Genomic DNA, 27467 nt, shown 5'->3' with positions numbered 1-27467 from the left:
AAAGTCATAAAGTATAATATATTGTAGTACTACAGTGTTACAATGAATTAAAAAAATGTGTACATGTTGCATTTGCATATATAAAAGTCTAGAAGGATTCACTCTAATGATGGTAGAGAATAGTTAGTTACTCTTGGGAAGTAGAAATTGAGGTTAGGAGGAGGAAAGAGATTAAACTTTAGACTTTAAATTTTATATACTTTTGAATCGTTGGAATTCTCTCTAATAAACAAGTATTACTTTTGTGGTTAGAAGTAGCATGTGGAAGTTCCCAGGACTGGGATAGAACCCATGCCACAGCAGTGAACTAGGCTGCTGCAGTGAAAATGCTGGATCCTTAAGCCATTATGTGGGTAGGAATCGAACATGTGTCCCAGTGCTGCAGAGATGCTGATGATCTTGTTGCACCACAATGGGAATTTCATCTTAAGGTCACTTTGCTAGGTGGTACAAGAGCTAGAGTTCAAGCTCAGTGTCTGAACATGCTGTGGAAAATCTGGAATTCTCCCTCTCATCGTGGTGGAGGCAGGCTGCCAGCCCACAACTGCTGCTACAGAATTGAAAGAAAACTGTAGATGTGCGATCTGAGCACTGTAAGATAAACCTAAAAATATAAACTGGCACAGTGTGAGAGGAAGCTGTGCTAATATGAGGACATTCATGCATCATAGCACTAAATGAAGCTGGCAGAGTGGCTTTTTGGGGTGGTGTGTCATCAAAGCCAGGACATAGCAGTCCTGGCACAGGGTCAGAGACAGACTGTGGCGAGGCAGCTGTCACGTGCTCCTGTGATAACTCACAAGAAAAAGTTCCCCTGGCAACCAAACAAGCTCCAAGAACATCCACACACAATCCTCAGTCTTCTCTTAAAATAGCGTCAGACATATTTTGATGAGGAACATTTTTCATTCATGCTGCACTTCCTATCCAATATCCAGTTGCATGTGCTTCCAAAGAAGCAGACTGTCATGGCTAATCTTATCATTCTGCTGGTAACTTGAGGTCATGCGTTCTTAATTTAGGGTAGGCAAAGGCACATCTACTGACAAACTGCCCATCCCACAGGGCAGAATATTGGTCTCAGATTCAATTCCGTGACCTGGGAACTTCCATATGCCAAGGATTCAGCCAAAAAAAAAAAAAAAAAAAAAAAAAAAAAAGAAAAGAAAGAAAGAAAGAACAACTCTCAGCTTTGTCGATCCTCTCCATTGTATTTATTCTCCGATTTTCTGTTTCATTATATCCTTGCTCTTATTTCCTTCCGCTATTTATTTGGGGTTATTTTGCTCTTCTTCTCCTAACTTTCTGGCATGGATGCTCACTTCACCAACTCTGTAAATAAAAAATATTTTACAAAAAAATTAAAAAATAAAATAAACAATTTAAAAATTAAAAAATAAATTTAAAAAATTTGTGATGGATTAAAGTATTTGCATCAAATTAAAAATGCAAGTAAATAATTTTAAAATTCAAAAAAACTATTTTGCTTCTTCCTTTTAAAGTTATATACCTTTTATTCAACAGTTTTATTGAAATATATTCCACATACCATACAATTCACCCACTTAAAATGTATAGTTCAGGGAGTTCCCGTCGTGGCGCAGTGGTTAACGAATCCGACTAGGAACCATGAGGTTGTGGGTTCGGTCCCTGCCCTTGCTCAGTGGGTTAAGGATCCGGCATTGCCGTGAGCTGTGGTGTAGGTTGCAGACGCGGCTCGGATCCCCCATTGCTGTGGCTCTGGCGTAGGCCGGCAGCTACAGCTCCAATTCGACCCCTAGCCTGGGAACCTCCATATGCCGCGGGAGCAGCCCAAAGAAATAGCAAAAAGACAAAAAAAATAAAATAAAATGTATAGTTCAGGAGTTCCCATTGTGGCTCAGCGGGTTAAGAACCCGGCTAGTATCCATGAGTGCAGTTTGATCCCTGGCCCTGCTCAGTGGGTTAAAGGATCTGGTGTTGCCGTGAGCTGTGCCATAGGTCATAAACACAGCTCAGATCTGGCCTGGCTGTGGCTGTGGTGTAGGCTGACAGCTCCCGCTCCAATTTGACGCCTAGCCTGGGAACTTCCATATGCCACAGGTACGGCCCTAAAAATATATATATACATTTTTTTCAATATATTCACAGACGTTTGCAAACGTTCCTTCAAAATGCACTCTGTACCTTTTAACTATTATGCCCTTATCCCTCAGCCCCTCAGCACTAAGCAACCATCACTTTGCTGCCTATTTCTATATATTTCTGGACAATTCATACGAATGGAACCCTGTAATAGGTGATCTTTTGTGACTGGCTTCTTTCCATAATGATTACCATAATGGTTTCAAGGTTTGTCCACGTTGAGGGGCTTGTCTCTGTACTTTTTTTAAAGGGCTAAATAATATTTCATTATATGAATATACCATATTTTGTTTGCCCATTCATTAGTTGATGAGTATTTGGCTGTTATGAATAATGCTGCTGCAAACATTCATGTATAAGCTTTTGTATGGATATGTGTTTTCATTTCTCATGGGTATATAGCTAGAAACTGAGTTGCTGGGTCATATTGATAACCTGATATTTAGTCATTTGAGATCCTGCCAAACTGTTTTCCAAAATGACTGTACCATTTTACATGCCAACCATTAGTGTATGAGGGTTCCAATTTGTCCACATCCTTAACCACACTTTTTATTATTTGTCTCTTTTATTCTATCCATCTTAGTGGGTATGAGATAGTATCTCATTGTGGTTTTGATTTTTATTTTCCTCATAATTAATGATATCAAGCATCTCTTCATGTGCTTATTGGGTATTTGTATATCTTCAATGGAGAAATGTCTATTCAAATCCCTTATCCATTTTTAATGGTTATTTGTCTTTTATTATTGAGTTACAAGTTTATAGATGCTAGATACAAGCCCCTTTTCAGATAAATGATTTGCAAGTATTTCCCCACATTCCGTGGATTGTCAATGGTATCCTTTGAAACACAAAAGTTAGACTATTCTTTCCCCATCTTGCTTTTATATCATTATGAAATGTCCATCTTTATCCCTTTATCCTATTCTAACATCTATTTTGATATTACCACAAACTTTAGATTACTGTTAACATTGTATATATTTTCCATGATTTTACTTTTAAACTATCTTTTTTTGTCTTTTTGTCTCTTCTACGGCCACACCCACAGCATGCAGAGGTTCCCAGGCTAGGGGTCTAATTGGAGCTGTAGCTGCCGGCCTACACCACAGCCACAGCAACTTGGGATCCGAGCCCAGGGATTCAACCTGCACCACAGCTCACGGCAACACCAGATATGGATCCTTAACCCATTGAACAAGGCCAGGGATTGAACCCACAACCTCATGGTTCCTAGTTGGATTTGTTAACCACTGCGCCACAATGGGAACTACCCACTTTTAAACTATCTTACTGCAGCCACAGTAACACGGGATCCGAGCCACAATTTGTGGCAATACTGGATCCTTAAGCCTCTGAGAGAGGCCAGGGATTGAACCTGCATCCTCATAGATACTATTTGGGTTCTTAACCCACTAAGCCACAATGGGAACTACCACTTTTAATCTATCTGTATGAGGGTTGCTTGTAGACAGCATATAACTGAGTCAAGATTTTCTTTTTTCAAGCTGACCTCTGCTTTTTAAGTGGAAGTATTTAAATCATTTGCAGTTAATGCAATTATTGATGTGGTTGTATATAAATTTGTCATCCTATTTGTTTTCTATGTCTCATCTTTCCCTTTTTAAATTTCCTGCCTTTTTAATTTTTTTTTTATTAATCTTTAAAATTTTTTTTTTTTTTAGGGCCGCTGTCATGGCATATGGAGGTTCCCAGGCTAGGTAATCTTTCATTTTTCTAGGGCCACACTTGTGGCATATGGAGGTTTCCAGGCTAGGAGTCAAACTGGAGCTGCTGCTGCTGGCCTACACCACAGGCGCAGCAACTGGGAGATCTGAGTGCGTGAGTCTGCGATCTACACCACAGCTCTTGGCAACGCTGGATCCTTAACCCACTGAGCCAGGCCAGGGATCGAACCTTCATCCTCATGGATACTAGTCAGATTAGTTTCCACTGAGCCCCACTATGGGAACTCCCCCCCTGCCTTTTTTGTTTGTTTGTTTTCGGCCGCACCTGCAGCAAATGAAAGTTCCCAAACCAGTGTCCCTTCTTTGGACTGAGTTTTGTTTTTTTTTTTTTCCTTTGGCTATTCGATGGCATACGGAGTTCCCCGGCCAGGGGTGACATCCAAGCTCAACTAGGCGAGACCACCAGGCTGTTTGGGTTCTTTTTTCCTGAGTTACAGACTAGAAACTCTCCATGCAGTAAGCTGAAGCAAGCACAGGGCTTACATTGTTGCTTCTCTGTCTCCTTTTATGGATTGTGTCCTATGCCTCATTGTTATTCACCGTCTATAAGACTATAATCTCCTCTTTTTTATTTTCCTGTTTAAAGCTGTCTAGTTAATCTGAGCATTTTTACTTCATCACAGTCGAAAGCCGAAATCCACAAAATTTTGTTGTTGTTTACAAATTATGACAACTAGACAACTGTAGGTCAATGCAATTCTTTTTTTTTAAAGAATAGTTGACTTATAATGTTGTGCCAATTTCTGCTGTACAGCAAAGTGATCCAGTTATATATATATACACACATATATATATATATATGCACATTCTTTTCCTTATATTATCTTCCATCATGTTCTATCCTGAGATTGGATATAGTTCCCTGTGCTATACAGTAGGACCTCATTGCTTATCCATTCTAAATTTAATAGTTTACATCTACTAACCTCAAACTCCCAGTTCATCCCACTCCTTCCCTTCCCCTTGGGCAACCACAAATCTGTTCTGTGAGTCTATTTGTTTTTTAGATAGGTTCGTTTGTGTCATATTTTATATTCTACATATGTGATATCATATGGTATTTGTCTTTCTTCCTTCCTTCACCTAGTATAATTCCTAGTCGCTTCCACACAAATTTTGATATATGGAATTTTCATCATTGTTCATCTGTTTTCTAATTTGTAATTTCTTTCATAGGTTTAGGATGCATTTCTTAAATCCTAAACATACAATTTTTCAGTTATTTATTTTTACTTAATTGCATTGTGGTGAGAGAGCATGCTGTGTATGATTTCAGTCATCTTGTAGTGGTTGAGATTTCTTTTACTGACTACTATTTGGACAATTTTTGTAAATGTTCTGGATGCACTTGAAAAGAATACGTTGCAGTTTGTTTTAGGAGTCTTTATATGTCCATTAGATTAAGTTTGTTAATTGTGTTGTTTAAATATTCTGTATCCTGGCTGATTTTTTTTCTGGCTGTTCTATCAATTACTGAGAGAAAAATATATTCTATTTACCACAATTGTGGATCAATTTAACCTTACTTTTAAGACATTTTTCTCACGTATAGCATATAAATGGAGATTTTTTTGTTTTTTTTTAAATCCTATTCTTTCAATCCTTGTCCTTTGACTAGACAATTTTCCCACTTACATGGAATATAGTTACTATCCTATATTATACTGGTCCAGGAGTTCCCTGAACTTGCTCATGTCCTATGTTGCTGTGGTTGTCTTGCAGGCCAGGAGCTGCTGATTTGACCCTTAGCCTGGGAACTTCCATTTGCCTTGGGTGCAGCCCTCAAAAGCAATAAATAAATAAATAAATTAATTAATTAAATTAAAATGCTTAAAAAAAAGAGCTGACAACCTAGGTCCTCCTCTTTCTTCCGTTTCAGTATACAGGACAAACATAGGCCCCTAACATCTCAAGTATGCCGTTCTGGGGCTTTCAGTTATATTAAACCTAAAGCTAAATGATTCAATGGATCCTTCACCCACTGAGCCACCAGGGTACTCCCAGACCCCACCTCTTGATGGGAGAAGGTAGCAAGGTCACAATTCGAAGGGCTAGTGCCCAGGGATGGGAGGGATTATGGTGCTTATTTCCAGGCAAGCTACCAAGTTATTTTATCAAAAGCACTGCAATTACATTAAAAGACAAAGGAGAAACTTGGAAAATATTTACAGTTCAAATGGTAAAAGATTAATTTAGCTCATACACCAGGAGCACTTATAAAATGTTAAGAAAAAAACCAAAGCCCCATACCTAAATGGCTAAAGGATATGGACAGTTTTCAAAAAGATAACTACAAATGTCTTTTGTATTTTGTATTATGCTTAGCCATATATTTGTGGAAAAAGAGAGGGAAATTTTTAAGGTTAATTAGATGATCTTTAAAAACGAATTGCTGGAGTTCTCTGGTGGTGCATCGGGTTAAGGATCTGGTGTTACCACTGCAGTGGCTTGGGTCGATGATGTGGAGCAGGTGTGATCCTTGGTCCAGGAACTTTCATGTGCTTCAGGTGTGGCCAAAAAAAAAAAAAAACCCAAAACAAACAACAACAAAAAAAACTAATTGCCTTTCTTTTTTTTTTTTTTTTTTTGCCTTTTTGGGCTGAACTTGTGGTATATGGAAGTTCCCAAGCTAGAGGTCAAGTCAGGGCTGCAGCTGCCAGCCTACACCACAGCCACCACAACTTGGGATCTAAGCTGCATCTGCAACCATAGCTCATGGCAATGCCAGATCCTTAACCCAGTGAGGGAGACCAGGGATTGAACCTGCATCCTCATGGATACTACTCAGGTTCATTACTGCTGAGCCACAATGGGAACTTCCGCTTCTTTTTTTTTGGTTGGCTGCATGCACCCACAACATATAGAAGTTCCTGGGGCTAGGGATTGAATCAGGGCTGTAGCAGTGAAAACGCCAAGTAGTTAAGCTGCAGGCCACCAGGGAAGTCCAAAAAACTTCTTGATTCCATGGTAGAATTTTTTTTTCTTTTTGGTCTTTTCTAGGGCCGTACAGAGGCATATGGAGGTTCCCAGGCTAGGGGTCTAATTGGAGCTGTAGCTGCCGGCCTACACCACAGCCACAGCAACATAGGATCCGAGCCACATCTGCAACCTACACCACAGCTCACAGCAACGCCAGATCCTTAACCCACTGAGCGAGGCCAGAGATCGAACCCGAAACCTCACGGTTCCTGGTTGGAGTCATTAACCACTGAGCCACGATGGGAACTCCCAGAAAATTATTTAAATTACAAAAAAGTACATGGTGAAAATTCCCTTTCTTCTTCTCTATACATCTGTCAAGGTTTAATTTTATTTATGAAAAATTTTGCCATTCAGGAAATTTTAGTATTTCAAAATTTTCAGACATTTCAATCATTTTATTTATGGCTTCTGGATTTTGGTTATTATAGTTCTCTATGATTATTTAAAAATCAAAACATGAAAACTCCTCCATGATTTCTTTTGTTATCTTTTTAAAAATGCATATATATTTAAATCTTTAATTTCTAGGAATTTTCCTGACATAAAGTGTGAAGTATATATAGGTCTCCATCATGTGTTGAATTATTCTATCTTCCTAATATTGACTTAAAGGGTCATCTTTTTCAGAAACTAAATTCCTGTATATATTAACATTTGGAGGTAGGCAGGTGAAAGAATGACAGCAAATCCTGGTTGGGGGGAGAAAAATAACTAAAGGACACTCCCCTTTCACTTAGCTGACCTGATGAGCCACTGCATGAACTGCATGATGTTTATTCACCTAAGAGAACTACTGAAAGATGTTTAACTACCACCAACACAGAAAACTAATGTTTTTGAAATGAAAATGATGTATTTGGGCATAAGAATGCAATACACAACCAAAAACCACTATCCTATCAATAATGACATTATTATCTCATCAAAGAACACAGAAATTAAGTTATTAAAGACTGCTATGGCGAAATAATTCTTTAAAGTCCTATTCAATTTACTGTGTTAAGAAAGATGAAATTTATTTGGCTTTGGTCACAGTTCCATCATGTTTACTTTCTTTGTAAGTTCAGCTTCAATTGTATCCTACAGGAAAAAAAGAAACATCAGAAATATTATAAATAAGGACATTAAAAAAGGTGCTCTAACTTCTCATGTTATTTAAAATAAAGAAAGCAAAAAGGAAAAACATTTAAATGGACAATTTTAAAAAATACCATTATGGGCGTTCCTGTGTGGCATAGTGGAAACGAATCTGACTAGGAACCATGAGGTTTCGGGTTTGATCCGTGGCCTTGCTCAGTGGGTTAAAGATCCGGGTGTTGCTGTGGCTGTGGTGTTAGGTCACAGACAAGGCTCGGATTTGGCATTGCTGTGGCTGTGGCGTAGGCTGGCAGCTACAGCTCCGAATGGACCTCTAGCCTGGGAATCTCCATATACTGCAGTCTCGGCCCTAAAAAGACCAAAATAAATAAATAAATAAATAAAATAAAAATACCGTTAGGAACATTAAATAATGCTCTGGCATATTTCTTGCTTTACATCCCCCCCACCTTCCCAAACCCCCAAATTTTCAGACTCCTGATTCTAATAAACATCTAAAGGGGGAAAAAATGAGATGAATGAATGCAATGATACATGAATAGATTTTTTTCTGACCTTTACCCCTCAAACAACATGCTTCTACAATGCCTCTCATCACTCTTTTCCAATCGCATTGCCACTGTTTTCATTACTTCTCATCTGGCCTAAATAGGCCAACTGGTTTCTGCAAATTTCTTTTTTCTTTTCTTTTTTTTTTTTTTTTTTTTTTGTCTTTTGTCTTTTTTGTTGTTGTTGTTGTCATTGTTGCTATTTCTTGGGCCGCTCCCGTGGCATATGGAGGTTCCCAGGCTAGGGGTTGAATCGGAGCTGTAGCCACCGGCCTACGCCAGAGCCACAGCAACGCGGGATCCGAGCCGCGTCTGCAACCTACACCACAGCTCACGGCAACGCCGGATCGTGAACCCACTGAGCAAGGGCAGGGATCGAATCCACAACCTCATGGTTCCTAGTCGGATTCGTTAACCATTGCGCCACGACGGGAACTCCATGCAAATTTCTTTCTCCCTTCTGTAATCCACCCTTTACATTGATTCCAGAAAAATCTTTTTTTTTTTTTTCCTTTTGTCTTATTAGGGCGTGCGGCCTAACCCACTGATCGAGGCCAAGGATCGAACTCACAACCTCATGGTTCCTAGTCAGTTTCGTTTCTGCTGCACCACGACGGGAACTCCCAGAAAAATCTTCTTAAAAGTCCTGGCCTGATCCAAAGCATAACCTTGATCACATATCTTTTTAGCTTAAAAACAAGGAGGGAGTTCCCATTGTGGCTCGGTTGGTTACAAACCCAACTAGTATCCATGAGGATGCAGGTTCAATCCCTGGCCTCGCTCAGTGGGTTAAGGATCCGGCATTGCTGTGAGCTGTGGTATAGGTCGCAGACATGGCTCAGATCCCAGGTTGCTGTGGCTGTGATGTAGGCCAGCAGCTGCAGCTCTGATTGGACCCCTAGCCTAGGAACTTTCATATGCTGCAGGTGTGGCCCTGAAAAGCAAAGCAAAACAAACACAGAAACTTTCAGTGGTCCACTACAGCCCCGAAGTTCAACCATCTTTATACTGAAGGTTCTTCATCTCATAAACCAGTTGCTCTTTCTCAGCCCTATCTTCCACGGTATCCTCCTAAGCAGCTGGACTGCCAAAGCTTGGAAAAGTCCTCCATTTTTCAGCTCTTATGTTTCTGCTAATGTCTTTTGCCTGGAATATTCTCTCAACTCCCCTTTTCCACCCAGGAAAACACATACAAAAATTTCAAAGACCACTATGTTTTTTTGGCTGCACTCACAGCATGTGGAAATTCCTGGGCCAGGGACTGAACCCATGCCACAGCAGCAACCGAGGCCACTGCAGTGACAAGGTCGGAACCTTAACCTGCTGCACCACAAGGTAACTCCCAACATATATGTTTTTATCAAAGGCAATATATATATGTATCAAAAGAGTATTAAAAGATGCATGAGAATGAAACACAGCAATTTTGGGACTTTGGTTTACCCCTGAGTAGGAAGGAAAGAAAGAGGAGGAAGGGAGCTTTAGTTATGTTAGGTGGTAACTGTAGGGTGGAAAAGAACTAAAATGTGGCAAAAGCCAGAGGCTTTGCAACAAAAAGAACCTCATGAAATACAAACCTTCAAAACAAAAATAGCTGGAGAAACTATTTAATTGTAGCAACATAACTTGTATCTTCCCTGTTTCTCAAGCTATCACAAACTGTGCTAAAAATAGAATGTGTTAAAAATAGAAACTACCAGTTCAAAGGATGCAACAAGATTAAGACAAGGGCTTAATCTGTAATACACACAAACAATTTATACAACTGGACAGCAAAGAAAACAACAATCCAATTGAAAAATGGGCGAAAGACCTGAATAGACATTTCTCTAAAGAACATATACAGATGGCCAACAAGCACATAAAAAATGCTCAACATTACTGATTATTAGAGAAATGCAAATCAAAACTACTATGAAGTACCACCTCACACCTGGCAGAATGGCCACCATTAATAAGTCCACAAATAACAAATGCTGGAGAGTGTGTGGAGAAAAGGGAAGCCTCTTGCACTGTTGGTGGGAATGTAAACTGGTACAACCACTATGGAAAACAGTATGGAGGTACCTCAGAAAACTATATATAGAACTACCATATGACCCAGCAATCCCACTCTAGGGTGTATAACCCGACAAAACTTTCCTTGAGAAAGATACATGCACCTGTGTGTTCACTGCAGCACTATTCACCCGTGTGTTCACTGCAGCACTATTCACAATAGCCAAGACATAGAAACAACCTAAAGGTCCATCTATCTACACATGAATGGATTAAGAACATGTGGTGTATATACATAATGGAATACTACTCAGCCATAAAAAGGAACAAAATAATGTATGGAAATAGAGACTCTCATACTAAGTGAAGTAAGTCAGAAAGAGAAAGACAAATACCATACGGTATCACTTATATCTGGAATCTAATATATGGCACAAATGAACCTTTCCACAGAAAAGAAAATCATGGACATGGAGAACAGACTTGTGGTTGCCAAGGGGGAGGGGAAGGGAGTGGGATGGACTGGGAACTTGGGGTTAATAGATGCAAATTATTGCCTTTGGAATGGATAAGCAATGAGATACTGCTGTATAACACTGGGGACTATATGTAGTCACTTGTGATAGAGCATGATAATGTGAGAAAAAGGAATGTATATATGTATGTGTGACTGGGTCACCTTGCTCTACAGTAGAAAATTGACAGAACACTGTAAACCAGCTATAATGGAAAAAAATAAAAATCATTAAATTAAAAAAAAATAGAAATTACCGGGAATTCTCTTGTGACTCAGGGGTTAACAAAACTGACTAGGATCCATGAGGATGTGGATTCGATCCCTGGCCTTGCTCAGTGGGTTAAGGATCTGGCATTGCCATGAGTTGTGGTGTAGGTCGAAATGTGGCTTGGTTCCTGTGCTGCTGTGACTGTGTTGTAGCTCTGATTCAACCCCTAGCCTGGGAACTTCCACGTGCCATGGGTGTAACCCTAAAAAGAAAAACAAAAAGTAGAAAATACCCCTTTCCCTATATAACTAGCTGCTCTCTAAGCTGCAGGGAGCCTAAGCTCTCTCTGCTCAGTGCTCCCAGCCACTCTGTTAATTGATAAACCTGCTTGAGATCTCATTGCTCCCATCTCTGCCTCTATCTTTCCTGCCATTTCTAACAAGTTATGTCAGCATTTATTTTTTAAAAATCTGAAGGAAAAAACATGGAACTACTTACTAATTCTCGCTTTGCTTCTTCAATTTTCACCTGAGCAAGAGATGGATTCTTAAGGAAAATAAAATAAGGAAAGATTATGTTGCTTCAACAGGGACGCAAGGCGAAAAAAACTAACAATCATTTTCAAAACACAAAAAACCTTATAGAAAGTATATCCAATGTACATACAATGATGAATTTCAGCATAGACTTTAAACCCTTAAACATGGACCCAGTATTTTCATGATCGTTTATTGCCCTTGGGGAAAACTGGAGGAGAAGAATTATTCATAAAAATAATTACCGGCATCAAATCTAAATAGGACTCCAATTTTTTCTTCAAAGGCATAGTCTGTTGTTTCAGTTCTGCCAGTTTCTGGAGGTTTAAAAAAACAAAACAAAACCCACAGAGTTATAGAGTAATAGGGGTATTCAAAATGTAACTAAACACTGCCCATTTCTTATTTTTTTTTTCTTTCTTTTTTTTGGCTGCACCTGTGATATGCAGAAGTCCCCAGGCCAGGGATTGAACCTGTGCCACAGCAGCTACACTAGCCACAGCAATGACAACTCTGGATTCTTAGTCTGCTGACCCACCAGGGAACTTTCAACACTGCCCATTTCCGAAATTTTATTTGTCACGTTTATTATGACAAAGCATTAACATTCGGATATTTAAAATAATGTAACAAATAAAGAGCTTCAAAGATAAATGGCTACCAAAGGAAACAATTTTTATAAGGTGCGAAAACAGGAAAGTTATCCTCCCATTTATGAAGAATAAGATTTTAAGTGTGCTGCCTAGAAATACAAAATAGGAGTTCCTGTCGTGGCGCAGTGGTTAACGAATCCGACTAGGAACCATGAGGTTGCGGGTTCGGTCCCTGCCCTTGCTCAGTGGGTTAACGATCCGGCGTTGCCGTGAGCTGTGGTGTAGGTTGCAGACACGGCTCGGATCCAGCGTTGCTGTGGCTCTGGCGTAGGCCAGTGGCTACAGCTCTGATTCGACCCCTAGCCTGGGAACCTCCATATGCCGCGGGAGCGGCCCAAAGAAATAGCAAAAAGACAAAAAAAAAAAAGAAATACAAAATAACGTGATTAAGAGGAATCAGAATGTCAGAATAACTGACATACATATTTATGAACTGTCAATTTTAGAGTCCAAAATCAAAGGACAAAACAAAACACAAGACCCCTTGCTTCTCCCTCTTCCCACAAAAATAGATAGAACCTTTATACAACCTAAAGCCCCAGAATTGCACCCTCTAGGAGTTTGGGGCCTGTTTTTTTGCTATACACTGAAAGAGAAGAAAGAGGAGGACCTACATGGTCAGCTTGTAGTCTCTCGATACATGTGTTCAATAAATAAATCAATAACATATAACTGACTCCAGCAAGGAGTTCCAAACATATAGCAATAAGTAAAGGAAATCAAACAATTGCAAGAAAATTATAGCTAAACCAGTAATAAAGATATAAATATTGGTGAACATAAAGTACAGAGGTAAAGGGAAAAAAAACCAGATCATCACTGAATAAAGATCCACAGAAAGAAACAAATGAAAAAGCAGATTGTGCCCCAATTTTTATTTATTTTTTTGACTGTGGGATCTCACTTCCCAGATGGAACCTGCGCTGCAGTGGTGAAGGTGCCACATCCTAACCACTAGACCTTTAGGGAAGCCCTGCACTAATATTTTAAAGAAAATTAAACTGGGTTAAAGTCAGCTCACCTCTGAAAGTGCTACCAGTGACTGATGAGACAGAGAAGCATCCATTCCCCTGGCTGAAAGTTGCTTCTACAATGAAAAAAAAGGGAGTTCAGTTTAAAAAATTATTTTGCATGTGACCATCATAAAATATCTTCAATATTTAACACTATAAAGAGAAGCTACAGGAGCTCCCGTTGTGGTGCAGTGTAAACAAATCCGACTAGGAACCATGAGGTTACAGGTTCGATTCCTGGCCTCATTCAGTGGGTTAAGGATCCAGCATTGCTGTGAGCTGTGGTGTAGGCTGCAGACGCGGCTTGGATCCTGTGCTGCTGTGGCTGTGGCATAGGCTGGCAGCTGTAGCTCCGACTGGACCCCTAGCCTAAGAATCTCCATATGCTGCAAGTGTGGCCCTAAAAAGGAAAAAAAAAAAAAAAAAAAAAAAAAGAAGCTACAAAACAAGAATGAAAAACTATACCTGCTTCTAAGCACTTTTAGGTTGTATGTCAATCATTTCAGACAGTCAGAGATTTGTGACAAGATGAGTACAGTGCTTAAAACACTGAGCTTCAGGGCCTGGCTGCCTGCATTTGAACTGCCATCTGCTGCTAAGTAGCTGTATAACCCTGGGCAAGTTACCTATTTTCTCTGCAGTTCCTTTGTCATAAAAAGGGAAAAGTAATACTGCCTCATTGTGAGGATGAAAGTGAAAAAGAAAAGTCTGAAAAGAGCTAAATACATTCAGCCCTCCATACAAACCTCTGCAGCTCTAATTCCAGATCTGAACTCCTCCGCCTTGGCTTTTAGGAAGTCCATGTTCTGAAGACGATTGTCAACTTTGGCTCTTTCCATGGACAGATGCAACTCTGCCTTCTTCAGATCCCTTTAAAAAGTAAAGTTGAGGATATTTTCTTCTCGATGAGATTATTATAAAAAAGAAACTCTATTACGTTTTGAATTCAACTCTCGATTAGCCAAGAGCAGATAACATACTTGATGGCTTTTCTACCATAGATCTTATAACCCTGAATGCTTCAGTGCATTCTTCTAGGTCATCTTACCCTCCATGTTGCCACCTGGGATTTTTCTCAAGGAATGCTGAATCATTTTAAGATTAATCTATGCCAATGCTTCTTTTTAAAAATTTATTATTTTTAAATTATTTTTTTCCTTCTTTTTTTCCTATGGCAATTATTCTTTTGGGGGGGAAGAGGGAGCCACACCCGCAGCATATGAAGTTCCCAGGCTAGGGGTAGAATCGGAGCTACAGCTGCTGGCCTACGCCGCAGCCATAGCCACGAAGGATCCAAGCCGCCTCTGCAACCTACACCACAGCTCATGGCAACACCGGATTGCCAACCCACTGAGCAAGGCCAGGGATCGAACCTGAATCCTCATGGATCCTAGTTGGGTTTGTAAACCGCTGAACTATGAAGGGAACTCTGGCAATTATTCTTCAACAAAGTAGATCTGCTGCTTACAAAATTGACTTAGCGGAGCTCCCGTCGTGGCTCAGTGGTTAACGAATCCGACTAGGAACCATGAAGTTGTGGGTTCAATTCCTGGCCTTGCTCAGTGGGTTAAGGATCCGGCGATGCCGTAAGCTATGGTATAGGTTGCAGACGCGGCTCAAATCCCGCATTGCTGTGGCTCTGGCAAAGGCCAGGGGCTACAGCTCTGATTAGACCCCTAGCCTGGGAACCTCCATATGCCGCAGGAGTGGCCCTAGAAAAAGCAAAAAGACAAAAAAAAAAAAAAAAAAGAAAAGAAAAGAAAAAAGTGACTTAGCAGATCCTAAAGAGGTCCCAAAGGCCTCTCGTCTAAATGTGACATGATGCAAGGTTTTGTATATACATAGCCAATATCTGTTGGAAAATTTACACACAACCAAATTACTTGTGTATATACATACTCCCCATCCACAGCGTCTAGTCTCTGGGGCTAGAGGGCCCTGAAGAAGGTCCACAACATCAAGAGGGATACCAGAGTAAGAAAGGGAGACAAAATATAATGTGACTTTAAGTTGCACTATGGTTTATCAGTTAAAAAAATTCACATACATTTTGAAAATCAAAAACATTATTTGTAGAAAAGAGGGAAAAAAGTAATAAACAGTATAAAGTAAAGGGTAAAAGTATGTACCCAACCTCTCCTACCTTCACCTATGTCACTTCCTACTTAAAAAAAAATTTATTGGAGCCCCTACTGTGGCACGGCAGGTTAAGGATTCAGCATTGCCACAGCTATGGCTCAGGTCACAGCAGGGGCTCAGATTTGAACCTTGGCCCAGGAACTTCCATATGCCACAGGTACAGCCAAAAGAAAAAACTCACAATAAAAACGTTTTATCTTCCCATTTCCTAAGGTGTTGTTTTAAATCATATCTATTGCCAAAACTAAATCTTACAGTGTCCTGTTATTGCCTTCATAATAAACATTGTCACCATTTCCAACTCATTTACTTACTCTCGTAGACATTTTTCTAATACTAAAGCTGCAGTTAGATTTTTCTCCAGTTTTCCCAGTTCAAGCTGGATTTCTTCATTTTTGGATTTGGTGCGAAAAAGATCAGAGGTCAAATCATTCACTGCAGGGATAAAACTAAAAGAAGACTCTGGTCACATAGATGAACATTAAGGACAGTAATTACAATTATTCCTCATTTCTAAAAATGATTTTGTTTCTATATGGGGTATCTTTAACCAAGATATTTCATACTCTTGATATTTTACATGGTGCTCTCATTGCCTGAAAGACTCTTCAGTTGGAAAATTTCCATTTGTCTTTCAAAACTCAAATAAGACTCCTACCCTAGAACACACTACCCCTTTCTCTGTGCTTCCGTGCTACCACTTGTATTTTCTTGTACTATGGCAGACTTCAAACTAAGTTACAATTTTACATGCTCATCTCCCTTAATTTACCTTGAGCAGAGAGACTGGCATTTATTATTCTGTTCATTTCTGCTCCACAGTGCCTATGTGGGTGTGCGTGCGCATGTACGCACACACACACACACACACGTAGAAAGAGAGAGAAAGAGGGAAGGGGGGAAGATAGAGAGTTTCATATAGAGTTATATGTAGGAGTTCCCATCTTGGCGAAGTGGAAAAGAATCTGACTAGGAACCATGAGGTTGTGGGTTCCATCCCTGGCCTCGCTCAGTGGGTTAAGGATCTGGTGTTGCCGTGAATGTGGTGTAGGTTGCAAACTTCTCTCAGATCTGGCGTTGCTGTGGCTGTGGCGTGGGCTGGCAGCTGTAGTTCCAATTAGATCCCTAGCCTGGAAACTTCCATATGTTGCCAGCGTGGCCCTAAAAAGCAAAAAAAAAAAGAGAGTTACATATATATATATATATACTATATGCCTAGTATACAATTAGTATTTGGTACCTGCTGAATTGACTTAGTTATAGATTTCTTAGTTCTAGGTTTCTGCTACCATAAGACCCTACATGATCTTATACCTAAAACTCAACTGTTCATGCGTGCACGCACACATACACACATATATATTCCAAGCCCTTGTTTCAGCCCTTAAGCAGAATAGCTACATAGTTTTCTGATTATAAATTGGAGTGGTAGTCTTAGTTAAGATGCAGGCACCAGTGATAGTCCTATGGACTTTGGAGTCAGACTGGGTTTGAATCCCAACTCTGCCATCTACTACCTCAGAGAAATTATTCAACCCACCCCTCCTGAACCTCAGCTTCCTCTTAAGGTTGTTAGAAGAATAATGTCATGATATAGGTGAGATGCCTGTTACAAAGAATGAAGGTATTTATTTATTTATTGGTCTTTTTAGGGCCGCACCTGCGGCCTATGGAAGTTCCCAGGCTACGGATCAAATCAGAGCTGCAGCTGCTGGCCTACACCACAGCCACAGCAAGGTGGGATCAGGGCCCCATCTGTGACCTACACCACACAGCAACGACAGAGCCAGATCCTTAACCCACTGAGTGAGGCCAGAGATTGAACCCACATCTCATGGATACTAGTCAGATTCTTAACCCGCTGAACTACAATGGGAACTCCAAATGAAGTTCTTTAACCTACTCTTTCCAGTAGGGTAGGGACGTAACCAAAACTCACTATGCTCAACCAGATGTTTTAGCCTACTGCTTTTCTTATTTTTCACAAGGAACAATGTGATACCTAATCCCTTTTCAAATATACATGAGAATCAACCTCACATATCTAATCCTGAAAGAAAAGATTACAATTTAACTAACACCAGGTTTACCTGAGTGAATTACACATACTCACTAGCAATGATAAGGAGTTAACAAAATTCAGGGTTTCTAACATATTGTTAATTTCCTATATAGAATTATCCTGAGAAACAAAAGCTCCTTAGGTCAATAACTTATAGCATATGCAACTGCAGAAACTAAAACTGTCACAAGAATTACCTAGCTAGTGAGGTATCCTTTGTTTCAAGGGCCACTGCACTGTCAACCAAAGCATTCAGATACTTAGAGCCAGCGCTAGAGAGATTGGCAGGGGAAAAGTTCACACTCTCCATGAGAAGGTCTTGAAGATGCTTGGCTGAAAAGACATAAGAATTCTATGATGACTAAGATCTTTATTTTGCTTTAATTTTTAAGTTTTATTGAAATTTTTCACATATTATATAATCCACCCATCTAAAGTATATAATTCAATGGCTTTTACTATATACCCATAAATACCAACAATTTCAGAACATTTTAATCACCCCAAAAGAAATCTCACACTCCTAACTCATCATTTTCAAACTCCCCAACCCATGAAGCCCTAACAACCACAATCTATATTCTGTCTCTTTTCATTTGCCTATTCTAGATGTTTCATATGTCATATCATATGGTATGTGGCCTCTGTGACTGGCTTCTCTCACTTAACATAACAGCTTCAGGGTTCATCCATGGTGTAGCAGGTAACAGCATTTCATTCCTTTTTAATTCCATTGTACAGATTTATCACATTTTATTTATCCATTCATTCACTGATGAACACCTTGAGTGCTTCCACATTTGGTCTATTATTATGAATAATATTGCTACAAACATCTACATATAGGAGTTCCCGTCATGGCTCAGCAGATAACATGAACCCGACCAGTATCCATGAGGATGCAGGTTCGATTCCTGGCCTCACTCAGTGGGTAAAGCATTTAAGCAACTGGCCATGCCATGAGCTGTGGTGTAGGTTTCAGACGTGGCTCAGATCCCACATTGCTGTGGCTGTGGTAGTGTAGGTGAGCAGCTGAAAGTGTGATTCAGCCCCTGGCCTATGAATTTCCATGTGTCGCAGGTGTGGCTCTAAAAAAAAAAAAAAAAAATTCTATGTATAGGTTTTTATATAAATATATTTTTCCATTTTTCTTGGGTATATACCTAGGAGTGGAACAGCTGGTCATATGGTAACTCCATGGTTAACTGCTTGAAGACTTGTCAGCCTGTTTTCCAAAGCTATTAATTTTACATTCCCACTAGAAGTGTATGAAATTTGCAATTTCTCTACATTTTCACCTTCACGAAGTTATTCTTTTTGCAGCGATTATTAAAAGAACTGAATAATGATCAATAAAATGATAATAAGGCGTGAACATTTGTCTTTTTTTTTTTTACAGCCACACCTATGGCATGCAGAAGTTCCTGGGCCAGGGATCAAACCTGCACCACAGCAGCAACCAGAGCCACAGCAGTCACACCAGATCCCCAACCTGCTGAGCCACCAGAGAACTCCTAATATTTATCTTTTTGACTATAGCCATACTTGTAGATGTAAAGTGGAATATGGTTTTGAGTTGCATGTCCCTGATGGCTAACAATGCTATACTTACTAGACATTTGTATATCTTTCTGGGAGAAATGTATATTCATTTTCCTCATCCATTTTTTTTTTCTTTTTATGGACGCATCTGTGGCATATGTAAGTTCCCAGGCTAGGGGTCGAATCGGAGCTGCAGCTGTAGGCCGAAATCAGAGCCACAGCCACATCAAATCTGAGCTGCATCTGTGATCCATGCTGTAGCTGTTGGTAATGCCAGATCCTTAACCCACTTAGTGAGGCCAGGGATTGAACCTGCATCCTCACAGAAACTACGTCAGATTCTTAATCCGCTCACCCACAATGGGAACTTCCCCTTGAGTCTAAAATTGCTATTATTCAGAGACATAAGATTTTTTTTTCCATCTTTTTGCCTTTTCTAGGACTGCTTCCCACAGCATATGGAGGTCCCCAGCCTAGGGGTTTAATCAGAGCTGTAGCCACCAGCCTACGCCAGAGCCACAGCAATGCGGGATCCGAGCTGTGTCTGCAACCTACACCACAGCTCGCAGCAACACCGGATCCTTAGCCCACTGAGAAAGATCAGGGATCAAACCCGCAACGTCATGCTTCCTAGTCGGATTCGTTAACCACTGTGGCACGATGGGAACTCCAAGAATTATTTATGTGTTACAGATAGAAATTCCTCATCCTATATACGATTTGCAAATATTTTCTCTCATTCTGTGGATTGTCTTTTCATTTACTTGATGGTCCTTTGAGAACAAAAGGTTTTAATTTTGATGATGTCCAATTTACCTACTTTTTCTTTTGTTGCTTGTGTTCTTAGAAGTCATTGCCAAATCCAAGATCATGAAGATACAGACTAATGATTGTCTTCTGAGTTTCAGATTTAGCTCTTACATTTAGGTTTTTCATTCAATTCTTTTTTTTTTTTTTTTTTTTTTTTTTTTTTTTTTTTGTCTTTTGTCTTTTTGTCTTTTTGCCATTTCTTGGGCTGCTCCCATGGCATATGGAGGTTCCCAGGCTAGGGGTCGAATCGGAGCTGTAGCCACCGGCCTACGCCAGAGCCACAGCAACGCAGGGATCTGAGCTGCGTCTACAACCTACACCACAACTCACGGCAATGCTGGATCCCTAACCCGCTGAGCAAGGCCAGGGATCGAACTCGCAACCTCATGGTTCCTAGTCAGATTCGTTAACCACTGGGATCGAACCCGCAACCTCATGGTTCCTAGTCAGATTCGTTAACCACTGAGCCACAACGGTAACTCCTTGAGTTAATTCTTATATATTATCTGAGGCAGGGTTTAACTTCATTTTTATCCACATGGATATCTAACTAGCCCAGTACTATTCATTGAAAAGGCTATTCTTGCCTCTGTTAAATTGTCTTGTTACCTTTGCCAAAAATCAATCCACCAGGTGTTTGACTTCCAACATAACAGTATGAGTTCTGGTGACCTACTTTCCAATGAAATTGGTGAAAATTGTAAAAACAAAACAAAACAAAAACCCAAAACAAAACACAACTATTTAAAGCTTCTGGAAATGGTTCTAAGGACAAACAGCAAATGAAGAAATACCTATTCAAGACAATCTATGAAAATTCAATGAGGAAAGTGAGAGTTTGTGGTATTAGAATCAAGACCATTCTCTCCTCCTCTCTCCTAGCTCAGCAGCAGAGACTCCACTCCACACTGTTTAGGACAAAGGGCTCCCTCCGCCCTCAGTTCTCAATCAGAGGGCTTTCTTTCTGGGAGGAACAGGTGTTTCTCATCCTTCTACCAACTATCGATTGCTGAGATTAAGTCCTAGGCAAATGTGGTTGAGAGGTGCAGGATTTCTTCTTCCATTCAACCATTGCTCTTGGAATGAAAGCTTTGCCTTGGGTAAGGTGTACTGAGAATACTGAAGCCCTAATGGCCTGTACCATGGCTCATGAAGTAGTGGTTCCACACTAAGAAAGGCAAGCCATGATGACACAAGGGAGCTGCACGCCCCCTCCACCAAGCACTCACCATCTACACCAACAGTGGTGTCACCCAGAAAAAAGCTTGCCATCATCCCCAGCTTGAGCACAAGTTCAGAGATTTTGTTTGCAGGGAGAAGTATGCCATAAAACAGCTCTCAACATCCTCCCAATGGAACTGAGTGCATTTACAACAAAGTCCAGAGAAGTTCAGTGGGATCCAGTGTTGCCAAAGCTGCGGCTTAGGTCTCGACTGTGGCTCAGATCTGATCCCTGGCCTGGGAGCTCCATATGCCACAGAGCAGCCAAAAATGACAACAAAATGTTTATAACATATTGTTGGGTTTTTTATATATGTATATATATGTAAATATATATACTAAAAATAGGACAAAGGATGTGGTGGGAATAAAGGTGTAAAGGGCAAGGAAATGACTACAGATAGTAACCATTATAACAATATAGTATTAAGTCTACAATGTTATCAGATATAATATATCTAACAATAATACCAGAAAAAAGGTGGGGAGGAATAGAGCTAGATAGGGGCAACATATACCTCTCTCACTGGAATTAAGCTAGTATAAGTCTGAAGCTAAGCTGGTAAGATTTTTTTGTAAACCTGAGAACAACACTAAAAAAACTGCAAAAAAAAAAAAAAGTTAAAAAATCACTGAAGAAATTAAAATGTTACATCAGAAAATATTTACTGGAGTTCCGTCATGGCTCAGCAGAAACAAATCTGACTAGTATCCAGGAGGATGCAAGTTCGATCCCTGGCCTGGCTCAGCGGGTTAAGGATGCAATGTTGCCGTGAGCTGTGGTGTAGGTCACAGACGCAGCTCAGATCCAGCGTTGCTGTGGGTGTGGCATAGACTGGCAGCTACAGCTCTGATTCAAGCCCTAGCCTGGGAACTTCCATATGCCATGGGTGCGGCCCTAAAAAGACAAAAAGAAAAAGAAAAAGAGGGAGTTCCCATTGTGGCTCAGTGGTTAACAAATCCAACTAGGAACCATGAGGTTGCGGGTTCGATCCCTGGCCTTGCTCAGTGGGTTAAGGATCTGGTGTTGCCATGAGCTGTGGTGTAGGTTGCAGACATGGCTCGGATCCCGCGTTGCTGTGGCTCTGGGTAGGCTGGCGTCTACAGCTCCGATTCAACCCCCTAACCTAGAAACCTCCATATGCCACAGGAGTGGCCCTAGAAAGGGCAAAAAGACAAAAAAAAAAAAGAAGAAGAAGAAGAAAAAATTTACTTAATGGAAAAGAAAGTAGTGGAAAAATAGTGGGGCAAAATATATGATATATGATATATAGAAAATTAAAAGTAAGTTGGAAGGCGTTCCCGTGGTGGCTCAGTGGTTAACGAATCCGACTAAGAACCATGAGGTTCGGATTCGATCCCTGGCCTTGCTCAGTGTGGGTTAAGGATCCGGCGTTGCAGTGAGCTGTGGTGTAGGTTGCAGACAAGGCTCAGACTGCACATTGCTGTGGCTCTGGCATAGGCTTGGCAGCTACAACTCCGATTAGACCCCTAGGCTGGGAACCTCCATATGCCATGGGTGCAGCCCTAGAAAAGGCAAAAAGACGGAAAAAAAAAACAAAGGTAAGCTGGAAGATGTAAATCAAACTATATCAACGATAACATTAAATGGGAATGGATTAAGTAATCCAACCAAAAGGCAGAGATAAGACTGGAAAAAAAACACCATGATCTAACTATATGTTGTCTACTGAAGATGCACTTCAGATTGAAAAATATAAATTGAGGCATACCTCAGAGATAACTGAGATCCTGATCACCATAATAAAGCAAATAACCTAACAGAGTCACATCCTTGCCCTTAACACCTTTACTTAGGTTTTTTTGCTTGCCAGTGCATATAAAAGTCATGTTTACATTGGAGTTCTTGTGGCTCAGCGGGTTAAGAACCTGAAAACAGCACCCCTGAGGATGCAGGTTCAATCCCTGGCCTTGCTCAGTGGGTGAGGGATCCGGCATTTCCACAAGCTGTGGTGTAATTCGAAACAGGCTCGGATCCGCTGCTCCTGCGGCTGTTGCTTAGGCAGACAGCTGCAGCTCCAAATCAACCCCTAGCCTGGGAACTTTCACATGGTGCAGGGATGTGGAAGGAAAAAAGCTACGTTTACATTATACTTTAGTCTATTAAGTGTGCAATAGCATTATGTCTAAAAAAATGTACATAGCTTCATTTAAAAATACCTTATCCCCAGTGGTCTACAGCATAACTACATGGTGTTGTTTCTCCAACACCTCAGATTCTGGCCCTGGAACTGCCACATGCAGTGGGTATGGTCAAATATTAAAAAAAAAAAACAAACTTATGGTTAAAAAATAATAACCACATCTGAACCTTCAGTAAATAACCAACTTTTGGAGTTCGTGTCATGGCTCAGTGGTTAACAAATCCGACTAGGAACCATGGGGTTGTGGGTTTGATCCCTGGCCCTGCTCAGTGGGTTAAGAATCCGGTGTTGCTGTGAGCTGTGGTGTAGGTCACAGACGCGGCTCAGATCCTGCACTGCTGTGGCGTAGGCTGGCAGCTGCAGTTCTGAGTCGACCCCTAGCCTGAGAACTTCCATATGATGTGGGTGTCGCAAAAAAAAGAAAAAAAAAAAAAACTGGAAAAAAGCACTAGAATTACAATAAAGATTGCTCTACATGCAAAACATCATATGTAACATATGTCATACACCTGCTTATGTATAGGGTAAATGTAGGTCTCATTTCTTTTATCTTTTGCATATTCCCACCTATAAAAAAGGCTTTTGTCAATCTTTAATTTTGTGTTTTGTATTATAAAAACAATGGGTGTGTTGAATACATTTTTCCAAACTACATATGCACAGTGGAAAATTCTCATGCAATCTCAGAGCAACACAGTGATTTGTTCAAGTCACATTTCATGGCTGCCTCCTCAAGTGTCTTGATGGCTCACTGCAACTAAAGCATGAAGACTGGAAAGAGACCAAAAGATGTTTTATGTGAAAGGCTAATAAGTTTAGACTCTTATATTTTAGGAGTTATATTTATTGTTTTACTATCAGAGTACCAATAAAATGTATACTATAATAAAATTTATGATTTTTTAGGTTACTGTAATAAGAGTATAAGACAAATCTGGGTAAAGAAGCAAAACTAACAAGTAGTCTACATTATAATCAGTCGTGTATACTTCAGTGTTATAAAATTTGGTTACCTATGGAGTTCCCATCGTGGCTCAGTGGTTAACAAATCTGACTAAGAACCATGAGGTTGCAGGTTCCATCCCTGGCCTTGCTCAGTGGGTTAAGGATCCGGCGTTGCCATGGCCCTGGCGTAGGCTGGCAGCTACAGCTCCAACTGGACCCCTAGCCTGGGAACCTCCATATGCCTCGGGAAGCGGCCCTAGAAAAGGCAAAAAGACAAAAAAAAAAAAAAAAGGATCCAGCGTTGCCGTGAGCTGTGGTGTAGGTTGCAGACGCGGCTCCGATCCCAAGCTGCTGCGGCTCTGGTGTAGGCCAGTGGCTACGGCTCCAATTCGACCCCTAGCCTGGGAACCTCCATATGCTGTAGAAGTGGCCCAAGAAATGGCAAAAAGACAAAAAAATAAATAAATAAAATAAAATTTGGTTATCTCTAGTTATCTTATCCAAAATTCTGGAATCAATCTCACCTTCTGATTCATATTCCCTTGCTTTCTGTTTCAAGTCCTCTATTACCAGGCAGACATCCCTGTCCCGGACTCTGTTGCATTCTGCAAGGTGATGTAAAATCTCCGTTGTCCGAGGATTCACCTCATATTGTGGAATGGAATGATCTCCAAATATCTTTTTCAACCATGCAGCAACCTTAACCATTAAAAGGTATACAAATTTTAGGGAGTTCCCTTGTGGCACAGTGGGTTGAGGATCCCAAGCTGTCACTGCAGCAGCTTGGGTTGCTGCTGTGGCTAGGGTTTGACCCCTGGCCTGGGGACGATCCCTGGGGAATCAAAGGGAAAAAAGGGGGAGAGGTGGCGAAAAATCTTATAAGCCTTGTTTATCACAATGGCTCAAAGCAAATATGACCAACAAGTAATTAGTAGCAAAGTAAACGTTTTCTATCAATATTCTAGCATTGAATATTGAGTGCCTCACATCCTAACTTGTCTCTAGGCAGAGAGATACCAGATGTCAGGAAATAAAAAGTGAGCAAGCAAAATGAACAAAATTACTAGAAAACAATACATCCTTTTCCAAAGCTACGTAGTATGGGCTAATATTCTGCATCATTCGAATAACTTCTAAGCTCAATATGCAGGTACTAAAGCATTATTACAGCTGAAAAGTCGGAAAAGAAGAGTGGTCTCCAACACACCACAAGCTCCGCGGTGCCAACTCCTAGAGCTGGGATGCGAGACGCGCAAGCAGGTCAGGTGTGAGAATTTAGGAGGAAGCAGCTGGGAACAGCGAGGCTTGGTTGGAAGGTGAGTTCGGGTTCAGAAGGCCCCTCAATCCCTTTTCAAGCGCGAGTCCCAGCGCGAAAGGCCGGAGAAGGAAGGTGGAGGTGAGGAATTTTAAGCAGAGAAGGGGCTCACAGATCGTGAAGGCGGGACTTAAAGATGGACCAGCAGAGCAGGCAGAGGAAGAAAGTAAAAGTGGCGAGCCCAGGAGAGCCGCAGGCGAAGCTGGTGTGTCAAAGACGCGGTTTCCCGGAGACCGCCAAGCCCCGCTCCCACCCCATCACCTGCGCCTCTTTCTCCTCCGGCGCTTCCATAGCCGCGACTCCCGCCTCTTCTCTGCGAATTTCTCGCGGGAAAAGCGCCCGGCTCACTCTGACGACCCCGCCCACACCTCGTTGGGCCGCCCCTTTTGGGGCCCGGGATTTCTGGGAGTTGTAGTTTTATCTAGGACTCTGGCCTGGTCCGTGGCTTTAACGCCGCAAGCCTCTCTTCCCTTTCCACTTTGTCCATCTTTTCGCGCTGCATGGTATAACCTCCAGGACGAGAAATAGAGCCGCTTAGAACCAGGCCGTTTTGTCTTTCCTGTACTTTTATTTCTCACTTATTTCCCATGTCTTAAAAAGATTGCCTGAAACTTTGTTTTTTTTTTTTTTTGGATGGCAGAAATTTGTTTTTTCCTCTGTGAATGCGTTGACTTAAAATTTTTATTTGGGAGTTCCCGTCGTGGCTTAGCGGTTAAGGAATCCAACTAGCATCCATGAGGACATGGGTTCGATCCCTGGCCTCACTCAGTGGGTTAAGGATCTGGCTAAGATCCGGTGTTGTTGTGGCTCTGAATGGACCCCTGGCCTGGAAACCTCCATATGCCTCGGGTGCGGCCCCAAAAGGCAAAAAAAATTTTTTTTTAATTTTGAGCTGGCAATGTGAGCTGCAGCAATCTCCATCTTAAACCTGTTTCCACTGCCAAAGAGCTAGGTGTATTGCAGACTTTTAAAACGGTTTATTGTGTACAACTGCTGGCACTGTCTCTGCCACTCATTCTTTCCTTGCCTTTCCTAAAGTTCTCTCCTTCCATCACTCTGTAGTTAACACCAGGAGAGATTCTTTATATTTTTACAGCAATGTATAGTTTTGTTTTCCTATTTTTGTTTTATAATTATGGTAACCCTGTAAAACAGATGGACACACATAATTTTACCTATTTTCTCATTAAAACCACACACAGAGGTATATGACTTGACCAAGATTAGGTGGTAGAGCTGGTACCTGATCGCAATGTTCTCACTCCAACTGGGTGGTTCAGTTTCCCTTGGTACCACACTGCTGTCCACAACCTCCTGTAGTTACTGTTTTATTAGGAAAGGTAGACCATGTAGTCAACTTTCTGTAGTGTGTGTGTGTGTGTGTGTGTGTGTGTGTGTGTTTAACAGATTTGAATCCTTTTTACTCTGCTTCAGTTCTCATCCTTAAAACGGGGATTTTTTTTAAATTGTATCATTATTTTAATAATGGAATAATTCATTTAAAGAAATATCAAGGAATTCCCATCGTGGCTCAGTGGTTAAGGAATCCGACTAGGAACCATGAGGTTGCGGGTTCGATCCCTGGCCTTGCTCAGTGGGTTAAGGATCTGGTGTTGCCGTGAGCTGTGGTGTAGGTTGCAGACGCGGCTCGGATCCCAAGTTGCTGTGGCTGTGGTGTAGGCTGCTGGCTGCAGCTCCGATTCAACCCCTAGCCTGGGAACCTCCATATGCCGCAGGAGCGGCCCTAGAAAAGGCAAAAAGACCAAAAAAAAAAAAAAAAATCAAATATTTCCTAAAAAACCATGTATACGACACTCCACTTAAAGAAGGAAATAACAAA

The 27467-nt window shown here is 40.9% G+C and overlaps 1 protein-coding gene across 8 annotated transcripts; it reads right to left on the bottom strand.

Annotated features, from left to right (window-relative positions):
- On the bottom strand, positions 1–25934 carry HAUS1 (HAUS augmin like complex subunit 1). 8 transcript variants are annotated; one of them, XM_085015807.1, is made up of 10 exons: positions 25889–25934; positions 24837–25011; positions 17827–17962; positions 15882–16016; positions 14175–14298; positions 13437–13502; positions 12008–12079; positions 11725–11772; positions 7853–7937; positions 1–1332 (listed from the first exon to the last, which is right to left on the bottom strand). In XM_085015807.1, exons 1-9 carry the CDS (start codon positions 25916–25918, stop codon positions 7887–7889), a joined length of 837 nt encoding a protein of 278 aa, XP_084871933.1. In that variant the 5' UTR covers positions 25919–25934; the 3' UTR covers positions 1–1332; positions 7853–7886.
- Positions 25935–27467: the final 1533 nt, after the last annotated feature.

The sequence above is a fragment of the Sus scrofa genome, chromosome 1 (genome assembly GCF_054392235.1).
Source record: "Sus scrofa isolate SSC_HxYL_T2T_F1_AM1 chromosome 1, Sscrofa_HxYL_maternal_Yorkshire_Landrace_v2.0, whole genome shotgun sequence".
Lineage (NCBI taxonomy): Eukaryota > Metazoa > Chordata > Mammalia > Artiodactyla > Suidae > Sus > Sus scrofa.
This window is presented reverse-complemented; position numbering and strand designations above follow the sequence as displayed.